The sequence below is a fragment of the Astyanax mexicanus genome, chromosome 2 (genome assembly GCF_023375975.1).
Source record: "Astyanax mexicanus isolate ESR-SI-001 chromosome 2, AstMex3_surface, whole genome shotgun sequence".
Lineage (NCBI taxonomy): Eukaryota > Metazoa > Chordata > Actinopteri > Characiformes > Acestrorhamphidae > Astyanax > Astyanax mexicanus.
Window position 1 is genome coordinate 47,832,704 of NC_064409.1, and position 21,133 is coordinate 47,853,836.

At 37.0% G+C, this 21,133-nt stretch overlaps 4 protein-coding genes across 5 annotated transcripts; 1 reads left to right on the plus strand and 3 right to left on the minus strand.

The window, feature by feature from the left end:
* Nucleotides 1-2,271: 2,271 nt before the first annotated feature.
* arpp19b (cAMP-regulated phosphoprotein 19b) lies at nucleotides 2,272-4,261 on the minus strand. Of its 2 annotated transcripts, none has more exons than XM_007235143.4 (3): nucleotides 4,057-4,261; nucleotides 3,299-3,421; nucleotides 2,272-3,162 (listed from the first exon to the last, which is right to left on the minus strand). In XM_007235143.4, exons 1-3 carry the CDS (start codon nucleotides 4,120-4,122, stop codon nucleotides 2,992-2,994), a joined length of 360 nt encoding a protein of 119 aa, XP_007235205.1. In that variant the 5' UTR covers nucleotides 4,123-4,261; the 3' UTR covers nucleotides 2,272-2,991. The 2 variants fall into 2 exon arrangements, with proteins under 2 accessions (XP_007235205.1, XP_022528128.1); XM_022672407.2 differs by having other exon boundaries at nucleotides 4,028-4,118.
* A 1,490-nt stretch (nucleotides 4,262-5,751) lies between these two features.
* Nucleotides 5,752-8,657, minus strand: bet1l (Bet1 golgi vesicular membrane trafficking protein-like). The gene is made up of 4 exons (XM_007235148.4): nucleotides 8,432-8,657; nucleotides 6,774-6,859; nucleotides 6,593-6,649; nucleotides 5,752-6,384 (listed from the first exon to the last, which is right to left on the minus strand). The coding sequence occupies exons 1-4, from the start codon at nucleotides 8,451-8,453 to the stop codon at nucleotides 6,217-6,219; spliced, it is 333 nt and encodes a 110-aa protein (XP_007235210.1). The 5' UTR covers nucleotides 8,454-8,657; the 3' UTR covers nucleotides 5,752-6,216.
* A 1,062-nt stretch (nucleotides 8,658-9,719) lies between these two features.
* Nucleotides 9,720-15,629, plus strand: kcnj11l (potassium inwardly rectifying channel subfamily J member 11, like). The gene is made up of 5 exons (XM_007235161.4): nucleotides 9,720-11,057; nucleotides 11,248-11,484; nucleotides 11,933-12,202; nucleotides 12,306-12,513; nucleotides 14,062-15,629. Exons 1-5 carry the CDS (start codon nucleotides 10,899-10,901, stop codon nucleotides 14,502-14,504), a joined length of 1,317 nt encoding a protein of 438 aa, XP_007235223.1. The 5' UTR covers nucleotides 9,720-10,898; the 3' UTR covers nucleotides 14,505-15,629.
* Nucleotides 15,630-18,835: 3,206 nt separating this feature from the next.
* On the minus strand, nucleotides 18,836-19,399 carry LOC103038709 (CD59 molecule (CD59 blood group)). Its single transcript, XM_007235158.4, has 3 exons — nucleotides 19,345-19,399; nucleotides 19,122-19,262; nucleotides 18,836-19,035 (listed from the first exon to the last, which is right to left on the minus strand). The coding sequence occupies exons 1-3, from the start codon at nucleotides 19,397-19,399 to the stop codon at nucleotides 18,836-18,838; spliced, it is 396 nt and encodes a 131-aa protein (XP_007235220.1).
* Nucleotides 19,400-21,133: the final 1,734 nt, after the last annotated feature.

The following is a 21,133-nucleotide window of genomic DNA, read 5'->3' on the forward strand; positions in this document are numbered from 1 at the left end:
TCTGTTGGAATAAGATGTGCAGGACAGGAAGGGTCCAGTACCAGGATTGAGAAAATTGTAGTGCTCGGGGTTTAGGACCACACCCAGCTGGCACAAAATGTCCTAAAGTTTCTGCCTTTTAAATGAGCATTTTACATTTAATCATCATATAATTTCTAAAAGCGGATGGATGAATGAAACAGTGTTTTTACTTCTATTTGCAGTAACTGCTTTTTAATTTAACATCATGTTCATGTTCTAAAAGTTTTACAGTTTTAGTGTTTTTAAGATCAGATGTTGAATCAGATTGGTAGTGGTGGGTAACTTTCTTTATACTCAGATTTACTGCAGTGTTGTAAGTTTATTGTTTAAACTCTGTTACCCATAGGATTTTCTAATTTTAGTGAGCTATGGTTATTAAAGGTTGAACGAATGATGTAAAAAAAAATTCTATATCAACATTGATTCAATGTTGAAATGCCAGCTGGGCAGACTAGTGATTTCAGTCTCATCTTTGTCTTGACCTCAGTGGGCATTGGACAGTAATGTTTACTGAAATCTTATAAAAAAACTTCTGTTCTATATATTATTTAATGTCATGTGCTTTTGAATTTTATAATTAAATACATTTATTAACAGGTATTGTGTATAAGGAATGATAATGAATGTACAGTAAGTTACAAACTATTTTATTTTTATATGATTGAAAAAATAAATCCTAATCTGGTCCCAACCACTTGGACTTCAACACTACTGATTGGTGAGGCTGAATTAATTTATTCACTTTTAGTGAGCCAGATAACTACAGCCTAAGGTTAAGCCTGTGTGGCTAATGTGAAATATCCCAATCTTAAAAATCAAACCATACAGCTAAAACATATTGTAAAAAGGATTGGAGCACTCTATTGTACAAAGTTTTTATTAAAAAATTCTTCTGGTTTTGTTTGTTTTGTGTCCTAAACATTTGAATCCTTTTTCCTCTGTATCATACTATTACTAATTTAAATGTGATAAACCTGACATTTTAAGCCTTAATACAGCATCGCAATGAGGAACAGAAGTTTAGCTTTTATTAAATATTACCGTCCAATGCCCACTAAGTTCAAGACAAAGATGAGATTGAAACCACTAGTTTGTGGTCTTAAACCAGGTCTTAAAATCAAGACCGGACCCAAGTACTACAACACAATCAATGAATGTAGGTCAGTATTTCTCAATCCTGGTCCTGGACCTTCCTGTCCTGCATATTTTTTTTATTTCTCTTCTTTATTTTCATAACCATTTCAGCTGCTACACCTCGGTTAGACCTGCCCTGTATGTTGGCCCCCTTACCAAGAGACAAGACAATGACAGCGCACGCTACACATGCAGATGGCAGGGTGCAGTACAAAATATCACTTTATTCACTAAAGTAGAACTACTTCATTGCGCTTGTCTGTGTTTAGCAGCTGCTTTCTCTCAGCTTAGCAACATCCTGCTTAGAGCATGAATGATATGAGAAAGGTGTGTCTGAAAGGAAGGGTGTGTCAAAAAAACAAAGCATTCATTTTGACCTAAGATGCTAGTGTTCTAGTGTGATCTTGAGGCAGAAAGGATCAGACAGAAACTTTAATGATACATTTCCCCACCTGCTGGTGTACAGCAAGAGCAAAGAAATGTTCTAGAAACCAACAAAATAGTTGATTCCAGAAAAAAAGTTTGAATATGGTATATTAATCAAATTACTTAAATATAAATAATTACTATTCAATCACCATTGTGTTGCATTTATTTGACCGCTGCCTTTAATCTGTCCATGCAGTGAGTATGCACTATTCCAGGGGAGGACAACAAGGGCCGGAATACAGTAGAAGTAAATCTAACAATTAACAGGTGAATTGAATCAGGGGTGCTTGAGCATGAAAAGTACAAAACTGTGCAGAAAACCAGTACTGAATGACCCACCTCCCGCTATGCAGCCCCAACTGAGCAGTTAGGGAATGGTGTTTTGATTACGGGCACTCCTCAATTAACAAGGCCACTTCACCAAGCTGTTGATACCTTCACATATTAAATATTATATCAAGAAAGCACACAAATTGGTACCATTATATTTCATGCAAAGAAAAGTATAACTTACATATTCCTCTTTACCCCAATCCATAGGTAGTTGACTATGCCAGATATGAAGGTAATTCAAGTGTCTATGAAAATGAAATGATAGCCTATTTCACTTAAGAATCTTATTTTTAAAATAAAACATTGTTTTAAGCAAATATAATATGAATGATAAGAGGACACAGATCTGCTAGGTATTGTGCAAAACTATTTTATTTACAAAACAAATCGCACAGCCGTGACAGTCAATGCTTGTGCACAATTTGGATATAATTTAAGCGAGCTGCCCCAAGTAGACGACCTAAACGAAGGAGAAATAGAAGACAGACCAAAAGACATATTTCAAGCTCAAGCGCCACAAGGCGCTCCCCCTCTCAGTGTGGGCAAATATTGCCCAAGAGAAACTGCAGCAGATACCAGTAAGGCCATTTACCTCATTCACACGCAGGAGGAAAAACACCATGAATCAAAAACACCTCCGCGCCTCAAGACATAGACTTGACAATTGAGAGGGACATGGTCACTATCCATGGTCTGCTCATTTTTCAATCAAACAACATTAATGTACATGAGTCACTGCAGGGGAGTGAGAATGAGTGCATAAAAATGTAAAACCCTAAAAATGCACAATCGCTTCAGTCAGCTTACAGCATGTTCAAACCTGGGAGTAGACTGTAACAAAATCTACTACTGCAGCCAGAACCTCATTTCCACAGATGAATAGGTGATGAGAGCACCCAGCAGCAAAGTGTCCTATTTTTTCCTTTGTCAAAATGCATTTTCTTCATAACAATTAAACAGGCAATAGAAAGGTAAGAAACAGGACAGGGGAAAATAACACAAATACAGAAAATGGAGGTAAAGGGAGATCAAGATATCAGGAATGGTAGGAGGACAGAGTCCACAAAGTTCATATCAGACAGCCAGTTTGCTGGCGACGAGCGAGGGCTTCCTTTGGGGCAGGTCCTGAGGAGTGGGGATGTGGTCTCCAGTGATCTCAGTTTTCTCTGCCGTGGCTGTTGGAAGCTGTTTATTCTTCATCTTGGCTTTGGCCATGTTGTAATCCCCAGAGTCAAAGTACTTTTGCTGCAAATAGACAGATCTCTAATAAACATTTAATTTATAGAACACTTTATAATTACTTTTTTTCAATTGTATTTAAAAACACCCAATCTTTATGTTCTAGCTAAATAAGAAAGATGGAAGGGAAAAGTTAGGATACCCCTTTTTGTAGTCTTTTCCTCAGAAGGTCTGATCCACCAGGCTTAGCCCTCAGATGGGGGTACCGAGCCTTTAGCTTGGCCTCTTCTGCTTTTTCAGGACTTACCACAGTATCCTCCATCTCCTACACAAAAATTGAAGATGTAAAATTTTAAGAAGCAGTAAACAAAGACTCAAAAACAACGAAAAAAGCTAGCTATAAAAATCTAGTTAGCTTCAGCTAAGCAAGCTTGCCAACTAGAAAGACAGCCTTGGCTAGCTAGCTAGTTGCTGACAAACAGCAATCAGGCGCCAGTCTCAGCAAAGCAAGCAGTCAGCTAGTTAGCTAGCTAGCTTACCTAGCTGGAGGTAAATTAGATGGATCAAAATAATAAAAACAAAAGAAAATTATATTTCAAAGGCCAACCTCATTGACTGACACATTAAACAGCTGCCTATAAAGACGTGCTTCTGACAGGTATACTTAGCATTATCAATATGAGAACAACTAGCATTAGCTAGCTAATGAGGATGCTAGCGTTAGTTATTTTAGCGAGGTTAGCTGGGTTAGCAGATCCGCTATGTTAGCTGTAGAGGTGGGTAAGCCACCTCCAGAAACTAAAATCCATCCCCGGGTTTTGTGCCAACTGTCTGGGCGGCTCTGTGTACAGCTGAGCTGCAGTAGAGCCGCCCAGGCGGTTGGTAAAAAACCCTGGGATGGATTTTTATTATCTGAAGCTGACCTACCCACCTCCAGTTAGCTGTGGATGCTGGGCTCACCTGCTGCTCCTCCGTGGTCGCCTCCTCCTCCTCCATGGCCTGTTGTGTCTCCGCTTCGTTAGACATTAGGGTTGCTGTAATGTAAACAGCGGTCTGTCCTTTCTTCCCCACGGCAGCGCTAAACTGCTCGTTTGTCTCCAGAAGCTCTGCTACAAAGCTGCTGTCCGGCTAGCGGTGGCTGCTGGAAATGAACTTGGTCCACATGGATCCTCCGCTGTCTGCAGTACCGCCCTCTACCGACCCGGGGCCGGGGTTACCACCAGCTCCACACTGCTAAACTCCACCCGCCAGAGGTGAAACCAGACCAACATTTCAGTTACAACATCATAAAATAAAACAATAGAACATACTTACATGTTTACGATGATTCCCTTTTTGCACTAGCTAGCTAGCTAATGTTTAACACATCTCCCAAGACATTCCTTTCTCTACTAGGGCTGCAACTAATGAATATTTTTTCGATTTTTCGATTAGTCGAAATGATAGAAACTGATGAACATAAGATTTATAGGCATTTAAATGTCTAGCTGTTGGTTAAACATGGAGAGTACTGATATTTAGTGATTAAATATGTAACTAATCTGTTGGGTTTGGGCACTTTTGAAGACACAGAATAAATTGAGTGTAACCTAAGTGAGTGATCCATTTACCCATGTTTCATTGTGCTTTTGTCCCCAGCACTTTGTGTAATGCAGTACTGTTACAAATGAACGATTAGTCAACAAAGAAATTTGTAGTTGACAAATTTAAATAATCAACATTATCGATTATTTTGACTAATCGTTGCAGCCCCATCTCTACTGATGCCAGCATGCTGCTTTTCCAGTTTCTGTTACTCATCAAATGCCAGCCATGGGATACACATTCAAATTCTGACACCATGTCCCATTTAGAGAAATTAAACTGGTAAACAATGAAACACAATGAGCTGCACAGAACATTATTTACAATGTTCAGGACACAATTTGCATGAACCAAAAATAAAAACTGTTGTTATTTTATGTTATTTTATGATAACATAAAACACAGTTGGTTTTATTAGAAGGTCAAGATAAAAAAAAAAGTTTCGGGAGTCTACCGCATATCAACAACGGCTCCCTGATGCCCGCAAGTCAGATAAAATCTTTCGGAATCTAGAACAAGTGGCCCAAGGCGCGCACGCAGGCGACACAGACTTTTTTCCTAATCGTGTGTGTGAGTGAAAGGTGCTATCCTCGTGTGCATATTTATAATGCACATGTAAAACAGAAAGGGCGGGCAATGTGAGGGCGGGCAATGTTTTTTCCCCTCCTGTAAGTGATGTGTTCAGTGAGAAAGAGAAGGAGCATCATGGCTCATTTCACCTCATGTCACCTCTGACTACTCTAAAGTATATCCATTAGATGAGTTACGTCCAGGTTAAATGTACACAGTGTTGTGTGGAGCTGGTAAAATGGACAGTGGTTTTAAAAACATGTCCAATCAGTTTGTATAGATATATAACAAAAATGACATAGACAGCATACAATTAACTACAAACTAATGTAATCTACTAATGAGACTAGAGCTAGAAAGCAGAAGGAGCCTGGACCATATAATAATAATTCTCGTTCCTGTCAGCATGCCCATTTTCTAGTCTGTAACAAATTATTCACTTCAATCAAGATAAAAAAAATTATAAAAGAAAACAAAAATGTTTAAAAAACAAACTTTATTAGTTATTTTTCTTATATACTATATCTACTCTCAGTATTAAACATAACTCTTAGCTACATACTCAACAATTTGATTTAAAGTTCAGCCATATAAGATCAAAGCATTCACACTCAAATCAAGCATGTATGTATGCACACAAAAGAGAAAACATTTAGAAGAACAGAAATTGGTCCATGGTATACTCATTATGTTTTCAAGCATAACAAGTGTCTTTAAAAAACAATTTATTTTGTAATAAGATTGGAATGCATGAAAGAAATATTTTTATAGTTATAAAGTCTTTTGGAAAACAACAGACAGATCTTAAAGAAATTATTTTCAGTTCACTTCACCCTTTAAATATACCAGGTTTAGAACCAGCAAGCCCATTAGTAAAACTGTTTTTGTGTAAACATGAAGAATAGAGTACTGCATTCACACATGTTTGTTTCTCATAAAACTGAGAAGATAATATATAAATATTTTTCAGTTCTGTATTCTCCTGACTAGATAATAAAGCAAAAAGAATGTCAACACCAAGCCTATGGATACATAACATAAAATCTTTCGGTTGTCTCTGCTGGAGCGGACCATTGTGGAAAACCTCTTCACGCTCCCTGTCAACAGTCCAGTTGCACTGAGGAAGTTTGAGTCCTAAAGGAAGATGATACAAAAAATTACCATATTTACAGACCTCATGTTTCCATTACATGAAACTATACTGTAAAAGATTGGCTATTCAGACCTAAGAAACACTTTTCTAAACATACATTTGATCTTGAACATAATATATCTAGTCTTAGGATATATTACAGCAGTGTTTTTTAGATAAATTCTAAATTGAGTCAGAGAAAACACACACCATGCCATCCAAGTATGAATTCTGTTCGTCAGCCTCTTTGTCAATTTCAAATGCCAGCTGTGAATGACAAAACAGATAAATAAAAACAAAGTACATTTATAAATTTAGCCCAATCATGAACACATTGTTAATTATTTAGACAGACTGTCTTCATTGACTGATATAAGTGATTATAACATACCGACTTCAATCTAGATACTTTGGTTGCCAGATTGTCAGCCATGCGTTTGTTTTCTTCATCCAGCATGTCATCTACAGCCCCATGTCCTAGGAAGACAGTGGTAAAAGATGCACATACATTTTATAGTTAAACACAAAAGTAAATAATACTTTTTTTTAATTAACCATAAAATTATTGGATTACCTTTTTTGTGCAGGTAACATGTGATTCTATCAAGGTGACAATAATTCTAAGAGACTAAAAATGTTCCCTCAATTTAGTGAATTGTTCTCTTGATTTAATAATATTTTTGTTCACTGTAATAAAGATTCCCCCTATTTAATAAAGCATTCACTCTAAATAAAAAATCCATTCACTCAATTTAATAAATTGTTTCCTCAGTTTAATTAAAGTGCTTCCTCTTAAAGGGACCCCAAACCATATTTTTTTCATTAATAGCTGAAATTAATAGCTAAAATGAAAACAAACCTTCTACATATATATATATATATATATATTTTTTTATAAACATTTCCTAACCTTTAAAAAACTCTTTTATTGCCATCATTTCTGCCTCTGCAGCACCCTCTCAGGTTCGACTGTTATAGGTGAGGATGATGTGTCGGTGTACTTTGGTTCACAGACACTCACAATCTGCAAATCAGTCAATCAATAATACTGCCCCCTACTGAGGTCCAACATCTACATCTCACCGCTATTAGAGGCACACTGCTCAGCCCAATCAGCTCCTCCTTCTGCCCACCCCATCACCCAGTGCCCCTCCCATTTTGGCAAACAGCTGATGCTTTTGTCTCAAAAGTATCTGAGACACATATACAATGTGTTATTTTAGTGTTTCCTTTATGTATTTATTTATTCTTTGAAAAATGTAATATTTAGAGACTTACAACAATCCATTAATTTAATAGAATGTTATTTTGATTTAATAAAGCATTTCCTTAATAAAAAAAAAACATTCACTCAATATATTAAACTGTTTCCTCAATTTAACAAAAGGACTCCTTCTTAACTGAACAAATAGTTAATTTTATAGAAGGAACAGATGGTTAAAATGAGAAAACGATTTCTAACATTTAGGGAACAGTTTATGTCTATATTTTATTTAGGTGTTTTGGAGGACCAGAAATGTCAAAATAAAAAATAAATGAATTAACTAATTAGCTAGTGTTTGTTTACTCCTTACTTCTTTTTTGTTTCTTCATTTCCTTTTTATTAATTAATTAATTAATTATATTGGCAGTTCTGGTCCTCCATATTTGAGAAGCAGATTATATTATATGCTCTATTTTTCACCCAATTTAAACAACATAACGCTTGACAGTGAAATTACTAATTATAATTTATAAGAGCCTCGTGTGAATGTTTGTACAGTGGATTTGAGTGAATCTGGAATCTTGACAACAGGATCCTCTGATATGTTAACACAGCTAAAGCTAGCTAACCCAACCAGTGTAAATGCGCAGATGAGCTAATACACCGTGTAAATGGCATTTCATTATGATCGAAGAACATTAGAGGTAAAGAACTGATACTTTAGTGTCAGAAGTAGAATAAATACGGTGAATTTCAGTTTGATGTAAACTGATAAACTGAGGAGATCCAGTTAGCCCTCTCTAACTTTAAAAACTGCTGTATAAGAGGAGCGACGTGTCACTCACCCCTGTTCCAGTGATCAGCCATCTTTACAGACGATCCTTCACTATGAGAGTCCCGCTGTTAAATCACAGTGACGGAGAAGAAACCTGAATAAAATCAGTCTTAAAAGACACTCAGATACCAATAGTCACTCGTATGAGACCGTTTCGTCACAATCCACAACACGGCAGGAGTCTGTGTGAGATCAGAGCCGGGTTATAGAGAGTTCACACTATACCTGTCTCTCCTGTTATATCAGAGAATTACCGCTGGCCGCCAGAGGGAGCCCGCGAGGGAGTCCTTAATGAATGTGGTGAGTGGAGCTAAACGGCTAAAAACTTAAATTAAAATAGTGTCTAACTATGTACCCAGGATATTACCATAATTATAGAAAGAGAAATAGAGTATTTTGCTACAAAAAAGGCTAAGAAATGTTTGAATGGTTTTCTTTTTTTTTGGACAACAAACTCGCTAGCATTACTGCTACTGTGGTCTGACTGGTTGGTGAGCTTTTGATGGAGATTCAACAAAGGCGTCTTTAAAAGGTTTGTAACTGCAGTTTGAAAGCGTTTAAAATCATGTGTGCGGTGCTGAAACATGTGATATTGTTGTGAGAAATTAGTGTTTGTTGAAAATTAAAAATATAAAACTTTTATAAAATCAGCTTTCGGCCGGGAGCGCCCCCTAAAAAGCCCGGAAATGATTCTCGACTGGGTATTCTCCTCTCTATCAGAGGCTCTTCTGCTGGCCAGGCGTTTTGAGCACAGACATTTATACATAGATGCCACATAGAGCATAGACATGTATATATAGACGCTACATAGCCTGCCGCCATATTGGAGGAGTCAACTATGAACCCATGAATGCATTTATTAGTATTGTGTGTGTGTGTGTGTATGTGTATGTGTAAGCATGTATATATGCGTATGTATGTACATATAAATATAAAATTAATTCATGTATACACTTATTAATATGTCATACCATATGTCTGTCTTTGTTAAAGAGCATAATATAAAGTATTTCAGCTTGAAATCACATATTCGTAATGTGTGGCAGTGTCCTGAATCATTACTACATCTCTGCTGTTTGTAACAAACCAAACCGTGTGAAAATCGGGTATAAATTGGTAGATTTGTGATTATTATAGGTGTATTAAACACCTTTCACTAATAAATGCACTGGGGGCGCATGATTGACTCTTCCAATATGGCGGCCACGCTGACACGCCAGTTTCATCTATGTATTACTATCTATGGTTGTTATATCCTGAGCGAGGAGGCGCGGGGGGTTGTGGGATATGTTGGTCCTCTGGTTGGGGGATGAGATGTGGAGCTGCGGCGGCGCTCCGCTCAGAGACACTGCTGCTGCTGCTGATCATCATCACAGATGCGTTGCATAAGATGCTCAGCTAGATAACGCGAGCATCCTCCGTAAAGAACCCGCCAGACAGCTCTCTCGCGCGCATGAGGATGATCTTAACTTCATTTATTTCCTGGAATTATTCTGTATTTTGTTGCGAATTTCGCGGGTTAAGTATTTCAGCGTTATTAACTCGAGCTTACATAGGAATTGTTTATCTATGATGGGGGTTTATGGCGAATGGCGGCTGGATGACCATCCATTCAAATAAGCGAGCTAACCTGGCTATCTGACCTCTCTTAGGTATCGATAGCTAAACAGAGAGCACTAGATAAGGCAACTTGGCGATTTTGTATGTTAGCAAGCTAAACCTAGCTGCCAGTGTTTATGTGATTAAATAAAAACTGTATTTTGTTGTTGTTGTAGTTAATATCACACTGCGCACGTAGCAAGTGAGTCCTGTCGAGTGCTGTGTTTAGACTGGTGATAATCTGCTGTTTTAATTAGTAATGCCTCAGTTGTAATACAGCGTAGATTTAACGATTTTTATTTATCTGATTTTTATGGTAAAACAATGGTAAGATTTATTACCGACGAAAATAAAAAAGGCTTCTGTAAACGTGGATAGATTAAATCCAGTGAAATCTGATACACCTGGATGTGAGTGGGTCACGTTCATGCTGTTAAACTAAAGCTGGAGATAATAATATTAATCTCTCTTTGGTGCTGTAATTCCATATCTCTACTCTTGAGTGGATAGCTGGATTAAAAAAAAACTGGGATATAATCTGTCAGTAATTGAACCATAGTATTTTGAGTGATAGCCTAGCTATGTTTTGTAGTGGTCTTTACTCAAACCTGTTGTTTCACTGGTATTGTTGAGCACAGTGAAATTAAACTACTGTTTCAAGAACAGCATTTCCCATGAATAACAGAATAACTAATTTAATTTGTAACTTTGTCATTTAATAACGTAACTTAGTCTTTTCTCAAATAGAAATAGATTGATTTCATAAAACAACCTTTAAAGTAGACACTATTATGATAAACTAATAAAAAAAAACTGAATAGTAGTTTATTTAGTGTTTTATTGTATAGTTTTTAAGAGCAAACCTCTAAAACTCAGCAATGTTGGCCCGGAAAGGCCTCCTGCCTGATGGATTTCTGCTGACAAGACTGGCTGAAGATGCCACACAGCCCAACCGTTTCCGGACCAAATCGCAGCGAGCTCGCTTCATCACCAAGAGCGGATCCTGCAATGTTGCTCATAAGAACATACGAGAACAGGTAGAGCACTTGGATCACGCAGTCATTACTTTATAAAATTGTTTTTGCTATGCATTCACATCATTCTATAACCTGTTAAACTGATTCTTGATAAAGTGAAAAATGTCTGTATTTCACTATTTTATAAAGCTCTTCTTTGATAAAGATGCATCAGTATGAATTATTCGCATACTTTTATTTCTCCTTTCAGGGTCGGTTCCTCCAGGATGTTTTCACCACAATGGTCGACCTCAAGTGGCAGCATTCGCTGCTCATCTTCACCTCAGCATTTCTCTGTTCCTGGATGCTCTTTGCCATGGTGTGGTGGCTCCTGGCATTTGCCCACGGTGACCTGGAGCCACGTGACCCCCATGATCGTGGGCATGTTCCATGTGTCACTGCCATTCACTCTTTTACCTCAGCATTCCTCTTCTCGATCGAAGTCCAGGTGAGCAAATGGCTGCATAGACTGAAACTTTGGTGGACAGTCTTGTACTATTTAGATGTCTACACTCATAGCAAAAGGGTTCTATATAGAGTTGAAAAGGCACATATAACAACCCTAACAATACTAGGGATGCACCAAATGTTCAGAACCCTATATTATTTGGCCAAAAAAGAGCACTTTTGGTATTCTGCTAAATAAGTGAAAAGATTGAATAATTTGTACTGAACAATATTGTTTGTGTGTCCTCTAGAATGCTAAACATGTTCAGAGTTTAGTGTGTTCAGTCAAAATTTTTTATTTTTTTTTTAAACCCAGACAAAAATGTGTTACCTATTTAATTTTACTCACTGATGAAAAAAGTGGCAAAATTAATGATAACCAATGAAAAAAATGTGTTGGCTTTCTGAGCAACCCTAAACAATCTTGTATTTTTTATTTTTAATGTTAGGTGACCATCGGTTTCGGTGGGAGGATGGTGACTGAGGAGTGCCCACTGGCCATTACCGTTCTGATCATCCAGAACATTCTGGGACTCATCATCAATGCAGTTATGCTGGGCTGTGTGTTCATGAAGACAGCTCAGGCTAATCGACGAGCAGAGACACTCATCTTCTCTCGCAATGCTGTCATCGCACCACGCAATGGCAGGCCCACGTTCATGTTCCGTGTTGGAGACTTGAGGAAGAGCATGATAATTTCTGCTACCATTCAGCTGCAGGTGAGGAAGAGCTGAGCTGTTTATTATAGTCTATTGCAGGTAAAGGTGCTCTAGTTCCACGAGGTGGATGTTGGTTGATCGTGTTCTGTCACTCTGTGCTCAGGTCATTCGGAGGACAGTAACAGCAGAAGGGGAGGTGATTCCAGTCTGCCAGCTGGACATCCAGGTGGAAAACCCCCTCAGGAGCAATGGCATCTTCCTGGTCTCACCACTGATCATTAGTCACACTATTGAGAGAGGAAGCCCACTTTATGAGGTCTCTGCCCAGTCACTGCCCAATGAGGACCTAGAAATCATTGTAATTCTGGAAGGTAGGTTGTTTTCTGGCCTGTGTGATGTCATGCATGCCATTGCATTTAATATAAGGGAAATTCATGTGACGTAATGAAATCACTACTTTGTTGTGCTATAAAAACTTAAATTCTTAAATTGATATTAAAAAATAATAAAAATGAAAAATATGCTTAGTAAATTAAAATTACATATTAATGCACAACAATTATCATTAGAGTTTACAGTGGCCACTGTCTTCTATTTACAAAGATGAGAGAGGTCTGTAATTTTCATCATAGTTACACTTGAGAAAAAAGAGAAAAAAATACCATTGTAGGACTTTTGTAAATTATGGTGGAAAATAAGTATTTGGTCAGTAACAAACAAGCGAGATTTCTGTCTCTCACAGACCTGTAACATCCTCCACTTCTTACCTGTATTATTTGCACCTGTTTGACCTCGTTATCTGTAGAAAAGAAACCTCTCCATCGCCTCAAACAATCAGACTTCAGCTCCACCATGGCAAAGACTAAAGAACTGTAGACATACAGGATCATTAATTATCTCCCTCCATCTGGGGACCCACGCAAGATCTCATCCCATAGGGTCAAAATGATCATGAAAACGGTGAGCAGAAATCCCAGAAATACACAGAGGAACCTAAAGAATGACCTGCAGAGTTGGGACCAAAGTAACAAAGGCAAACAAAATATGGATGATCCAGAAGAAAACTCAACTGGTCATGTTTAGAGAAAGAAGAATACTGAGTTGCATTCCAAAAACATAAGGGTGGAAACAGCATGCTTTGGGCTGTTTTTCTGCAAAGGGGCAGGACGACTGATCTGTGTTAAGGGAAGAATTTATGGGGACAAATATTGTGAGATTCTAAGCCAAAACCCTACTTTAATCAGTGAGAGCATTGAAGATTGAATGTGTCTAGGTGTTCAGCATGACAGTGATCCCAAACACACTGCTCGGCAATGAAGGAGTGGCTCAGTAAAAAAGCATTTCAAGGTCCTGGAGTGGTCTAGCCAGTCTGCAGACCTCAACCCTATAGAATATTTGTGGAGGGACAGCACCAAATCATCACTGCTGTAGAGGGGATTTGCATGGAGGAATAGGCCAAAATACCAGCTACAGTATGTGCAAGCCTGTTGAAGACTTACAGGAAACGTTTGACCTCGGTTCTACATTGTGATTTACTGAATTTTTTTCTTGTTTTGTCTCTCATAGCTGAAGTGTACCTATGATGAAAACTACACACTCATCTTTCCAAGTTAGAGAACTTGCACAACCGGTGGCTGACTAAATACATTTTGCCCCACTATTTTTATCCTTAAATAGGCCAGACGGGTCCAGGCTGTCATTTTTAGCATTTTAGAATAATCAAGAACAACCTGTTTTTCTTGTTGTTACTGATTGATAAGTCTTAGGATGCAATAACTGCACTTTTTTATAGCCAAGAACATCGAGTTTTGAGACAGGCAGTGTGCAATAACAATTAAGAAACTGTCAGATGCAACATTTTCTGAAAGCTACATTTAACACAGTTAGGTTTATTAAATAACCCTTTGTTTCATCGACAGGCGTTGTGGAGACGACTGGCATCACCATGCAGGCACGCACATCTTACACGCCAGATGAGATCCTGTGGGGGCGGCGCTTTGTCTCCATCATGACTGAGGAGGACGGACGCTACTCGGTGGATTACTCAAAATTTGGCAACACTGTGCCTGTCCGAATGCCCGCCCTCAGCGCCAAGGAGCTGGACCAGACCAGAGGAGTGCAGGACAATGGCCCACACGAGGGCAAGCCACAGGGCTGGGGGCTGGTTCGTGCTGGACGGGGCGGGTACAGAAGGGGTGGAGGCCGGGCCTGTGATGACAATGCAGCCAGGCCATGGTACGCTCCAGCCGAAAAGGAGGACGATGAGAAAGGGAAAGAAAAGAAGGGGCAAAAGAAGATGGTGAAACTAGAGGTGATAGGGAGAGAGATTGAGGAGGAAGCCACAGAGGATATGAGTGATTAAAAATATAGCTGATATACTGTACCCTGGTTACTGCTGTGGAAATAACAGTGTAGCTACAGAGTGCTTTTAATGCTGTTGAGATTTTTTTTAAACAATGCAACATTGTGGTGTTTTTAATTTGAGATAAATGGGAAGCTGCTTTAATTTTTAATGAACTTTTTTAAAAATGAATTTTAATGAATCTTTCCTTTATATATCTGCACTTTACTAAATACTTGGTTCTCCTTTTCTAAAGAACAGTGCAACACTCTGTTGCATTTGTAGTGTTGGCATTCATGGACAATAACATTCCTCCCCTTCTTAAAGAACTCCTTTATATTTCGGAGCCAGTAGACAGGTGCTCAACTTTTATTCCAAGTGTTTCTGTTTTTTTCTTTTCCATAATACGTACATGTACATGTATTCAAACTACTGTGTATGTAAATCAAATGTTTGCTACTGATGCAGAATATAGATATTTGGTTAAAAAGTCTGTACCTTTCCCTCAAGGCTTGTTGCTTTATGTAAAATGGCACGTTTTATGGGGAAAAAAAACATTCTTAACCCACATTGGAATTCATTGTACAACTTTTTTTGAGCATTATATTATTTTATTCATTATGAAATATTAACATAATATTAAGAAGAACTTTAAGACTTAATGTCAAACTCAGAAGTGAGAGACATTTGAAAAATAGAGAGTTTTTTTTACAGACAATTATGACAATATACATGCATAAGGCAGCTGTACATGGTCTACAAGACCCACAGACCAACAGACCTGTTTTTAAAATTCCTGTTATTGTTTTAATCCTGTTTTTTCTTTTCGTTTATTGCTGTTGTAGTGGGTGCCAGTTGTTTTCTGTTTTCCTCTTTTATGAATTAATGTAACTGTTTTAGAATACTGAATTGTTTGTCTAGTCAGTGTGTTTTTTATTTTGCTGTGTGATGTGTAATTGTGTACGTTAAGCACTGAATATAAGAATTTAGTCACTTGTTCACATTCCGTGTTTCCTCATTGTGATTATTCTGAAGCTATTGTAACTGTTGTGTGGACCACATTCTTTACACAGTTGATTGTATGTAATTCTGAATTTATTTATTTGGGTATTCATATAAATATTTAATAAATTATTTTTTATCTGACCTTGTGTTATTTTAGTTCATTGAGGTTCAAGTTAAATTTTTCTTCAAAAAAGTCCTTAAACTTTTATATATGAACAAACAGGCGGGTACTGGAAGACAGATGATGTCAGATATTTAGTGCTAACTTTTGTAGTACCTTTCTTATTACTTAACCTCAGTTAGCTTTTAGTTTATTCATGGCCTGGCTGTAATTGTTGTTAGACCCTGAAATACCCAGAAATAAAAAGCAGCCTGTACTTTTGCCTAATGTTCTCCTTTAATCCAAAATGACTGAGTGTGTAGCAAAAACAACATTTTTTACTTTATATCCTGCCTACTTTTGGATGGCTCTGTGCATGCTCGTACATCTTGTTATGTCATCAGATTACAACCCAGCAGCTGGGCAGAGGCAGCTGTAAAAGATTATTTGGGTTTGTCTTCCTTGTTTTCTGTATCCTGTTTTTGTCTTACCATACTGTGAACTCTGCCACAGTATAATCACTTTTTTATTTGTTTATTAACAACCTGTCACTTGAGACTTTATTTAATAATAATTGAGAAGTAGTTATTGTATAAAGAGTAAAAACAAAATATTGTATTATACAGACTATAAGGTGCACTATTAATAAACGTCTATTTTGATACGTAAGGCGCACCAGATTATAAGACGCATTATGCAACAGTAGTAATGAACAGGGGTGTCGCCATGTTTCCCCTTCTAATTCAGCTAAGCCTCTTGACTAAGTTAACAAAACTGTAATAATGAATAATTAAATGTAATAATAAACTTTTCTTTTAAAGTCAAACGAGCACTGGATATTAATCTATACAGATTTCTCTCTTGAAAACGGTTTATTTGGTGAGTAAAGTGCTTCTGTTTATTTACAGTAAGCTTAGATTTCCAGATTTCCACTAATGCTGCCCCATAACGCTAGACTGAGCAACCCTGAGTGCTCCGGTAAACCCGGGCGATATCAGTGAGCGGTTCATTCCACACAGCTTGTTTTTACACTGTAAATGCACAGGCTCACTCACCTCTGGCAAATGGCAAAAGAGCTAGCAACGCAATTAGCCACTAATGCTAATGTTACTCCAGCAGTTCTAGCCGGGGTTAGGAGCAGGCTACAGGCCGATAATACTCACCTCTGAACGGCAAAAGAGCTAGCACTTAGCACGGTTAGTGGGTAATGCTAATGCTTCTCCAGCTAAACTGAAACTCATGTATAACACTGTACTTCAGCAGAGTGGCTTTACTGCTTCTTACAACCTGACTGCTAAAATTCATACATAAGATGTAAGGCGCACTGACGATTTTTGGGAAAATTTTAAGTGCGCCTTATAGTGCAAAAAAAAGGGTACATATATATTTAAATTCTATATATTATATATTATTTTATAACAATGTAGACACTTCTGCGAGCACTGATTTATATTTAATTAAATTAAATCTGTTTGATAAATTGTTCAGTGCTTAGCAATACCTCAGGGTTTTTAGTAACAGTTCCTGTGGCTATAGGTTAAGTGGTTTCCATACCAGAAGTACAGCCTGTAATATTTACATCTCTGTAAGATTGAATCAGAAATTATTTAAACATGATTATTCTTGTTTAAAAAATCCAAGAACAATCCAAGAAAAAAGTAGAGTTACAACTCTACTTTTGTTAGGTGTTTTTCCTTTATAAGCACAGCCACACAGGTTGCCATGCTAATATATTTGTTTTAGCACTGAAGCTAACAGGTGCTGCTATAGTTTTTAGCATTGTAGATAATTATTCCGGGGTCTTAATGGACAGTGTTGCTGTCCTCTCGGTGTGGGGTGCTTAGTTATCTAGTTAGTTAACTGAAACCTCTAGGGCTAGCTTTTACTCTAGCATAAATACTCGCTTCTGTATTTTCCAGAAATATCCACTGCTATCGACTGTGTTAGCTACAGCAACGAAGACTGCTTACTACTGGGCTAGTTAACCTAGCTAGTAACATGTACTGAACTTTTAACAAGTCTATGCATAAATAACACAGTTTTTAATTCTAAGGCATCTTTAAAACAGACTGTTTTTTTTATGTTTTGGAAACTCCAAACATACTGACTGATGTTATTAATAATTTATAGGTTTTATAGATTTATTTATGTTCATATTCCAAAAGCAGTAATATTTCTGATGAGGTGAGACTTTTCTTTCATGGTTAACTCTGAACCACCCCTTTGTTTAAAAAGCAGTCTTTTACCTTAAAAGAAATACACCAGTCAAAACTTTGAATACACCGCTTCTCATTCAATGTGTTTTCTTTATCTTTATGATTTTTACAATTTACATTTAATATTGAAGACTATATAAATGCTATACAGGAACTATTATTTTGTGAACAAAAAGTGTTTAACAAACCAAACTATGTTTTATACTTTGGATTCTTCTAAGTACCACATTTAGCTTTGAGGACAGATCTGCACACTCTTGGTATTTTGATCTCAGTGTCTTCATGAAGTAGAGTCACCTGGAATAGATTTCTCAGTGTCTTGAAAGAGTTCCTGGAGGTGCTGAACAATAGTTACTGATTTTCCTTTACGCTCTGATACAGCCCATCACAAATCACCTCAAATCACCATCTCAGTTGGGTTTAGGTCAGGAGATTGTGGGGGACAAACACTTTTTGTTTACTACCTAATGTGTGTAATTACTACATGTGCGTGCCTTGTTGTTTTCATGGATTTAATATTAATCTACAATGTACGAAATAAATGAAATAAAGAAAGAAAGAAAAACAATGAATGAGAAGGTGTGTCCAAACATTTGACTGGTGCTGTATATACAATCAAGACACAATATTGTTTGCCTCTATATTAACACAAATTATATAGAGTCTATAGTACTTCTGTAGTATTCCAAAACAAATATTTAGAATTTGCTGTAATATGTGTTTTCCTTACAGGACTTTTTCTTACTGTAAGCCTACTTTCACTCTTTCAGTTTAATAACCAAGTTATTTTAGAATGTTAAACTTTGACTTAATTTTACACTTTCTTCAGTTTTATAAATGTTTAATTTAAATTAGGTAAAAAAGAGCTAAAAATACAGAAACATCAAGAGTTGTTAATAGTTGTTAATTTAAACACATAAATGAAAATAAACACAGTACAATCTCCAACAGCACCATATTAAAAACATTCGACTGAATGAGTAGGTTACAACAGCAGTTTGTTGTTTTATAATTTGCATCAAACATCTTTATCACACAGAGCAGCAGCTCCAGCAGAGGCCGATAAAAGAGATGAGCAGGGAGAGCAGTGGGATGTCGACACTGTGTGCACTGTTACACAAATTAGAGGTGCAGCACCTGTACGTAAAGCCGGACACAGCTGGAAACATCTGGGACAGGCGAGAGTTGTCACAGTCGGTGTATCTGATGCACTGGCGAATGGTTTTCCCCCCTGTGCCACAGAAAATACATTGAAGGGGTAATTGGCCACTGATTCTGAAGCAGGTATTTTATTACAATTCATGTAAGAAGGCCTACCTTTCTCATGCAGACTCAGACAGGAGTCTTCATAAGAGCAGTCTTGCACATTCTCACACCACCCCCCGTAATAATCAGCGCACTTATAGCACTGCAGAGATGAGCCTGCAGAGGAGAAGCGCATTCCATAATGCTTATTGCCTGTTTTAAATAAGAAAACACCAGAGTCATGACTCAAATCTGGCAACGGTGCTGAACATTGAAAGAATTCAACAAAACTTACCAACACCAACAGTCACCGAACAGATCAACAGGAAAAGCCCAGTGGAGTATTTCATTGTGCTGCAGTTCTTGTTTTCTGTATATAAAAATTATGAATGAAAAATCTTTCCCAAAAATATACAACCAGTCTTCATAATTGCACCATCATCAATTATCTTTACGGGCAGTGTTACACACAAAGAGTACTGCCATAGTCAATATAGACCGTTCACTATACAATAAGCAATGTTTTTTTAATTTTCATCAGTACCAAAACCTTTTTGTTATTATGTGGACTAATTAAATAAAACCATTTACCAGAGGCCTTCATTTTATAAAAAAGGAGTAAGCATTCAGGTGAGTCTTCATAAACCCTTGCTGATCAACACTTAAAGAACTCTTTCTAAAAGTGTAGAATGGTAATTACTTTATGAATCATAACAAAAGTGTAATCCAATATAGTGTTATAATTTAAGTTATTTTTTATTTTGAATAGTTTGTTTGTTTCTGTTGTTTTTTGAACTTTTGACATAATGTGAATTAGGCAGTTGTTCCTTATGTTGGAAATTTTGTGGTGAAACCAGATATATGCTCCAAAACTAAAATCTTTTTAAATTGCCTTCCACTGAAATGCTTGAGGAGCTGCAACCACAATACTGATGTTCCATCACTGATTGTAATTTTTTTTTGTAACATAATTAATTTAAGGTTTACTCTGGGAACAACATGAAGGAAACTTGAAATATATATAATAGTCATTCAAAAGCAATAATACAGACTGCTTAACTAAATAGTGTAAAGTTTAAAAATACTATTATAGTTATTATACTGTTTCAAAGAATGATAAATTAAATATTTCAGCTAATAATGCATGAAACACTTATTCAGTTCTATACAAATGCAAATGTTAGAGTGTAAACTCTTTTTAAACATGTTGAAGTCATTTCTGAGCTGTTCCCCAAATTAAGAACAATTTACGAAGAGCTAATATGTAAAACAAACTGCACAGGGCAATTTATTGTAATAGCTTAGTGTTTGGTAGATGTTTAAAGTCAAACATTTTCTAAATTGTTCAAAATTAACCACAAGATTAAACATTTTAAATATTAATCTCCATCATTTCACAAAACAGTTCAGCAGTGCAGAAGCTACTCAGTGGTGTGATATGTCACACATGAATACAAAACATTTAACAAACAAGTGCATGCACAGTGTATAGACAATTTAAAGTTCAAAAAGAGAGATTAAATAATTATTTTACTACTTACCAGAATAGGTCAGAAGCTGAACCGTAAAAGAGTCAAATCTCCCTAGAACATTCCCGTCCAGCACAAAGCACCCCAATCATTCCTAAAGCCACCTCTTCTCTGCACCAGATCTCGCCCAACCTCACCCTTGCCCTACTTGAATGATGTCATTCATCAGAGTTGTGGATGTTCTAAGTTTTTCCCTGCTACGCCACACACTGCAAATAATAGCCTAAATACAAACTGACTGATATACAAACTGCCATGGCGCCCCCTCCCCCCAAAAAGTAAGACCACCAACCATGAGGCCCCTTATTACTTGTGCTGAGAACTGATTGTTGGTAACCCAGTTTAGTAGCATTTGCAATCACTTCACATATTAATTCACTAATCATGTATTGCATTATAACCACCTCCATGTTTCTATACCCATTATTCAGTTTAGAGAACTTTGTTGGTCTATAATCATAGATGGTAGTCCTTCTGTGTAAAAACATAATGTTATGACCAATGTATATTGGTGTAAATAATATAACACAATACCCTAATTAAAACAATGCACTT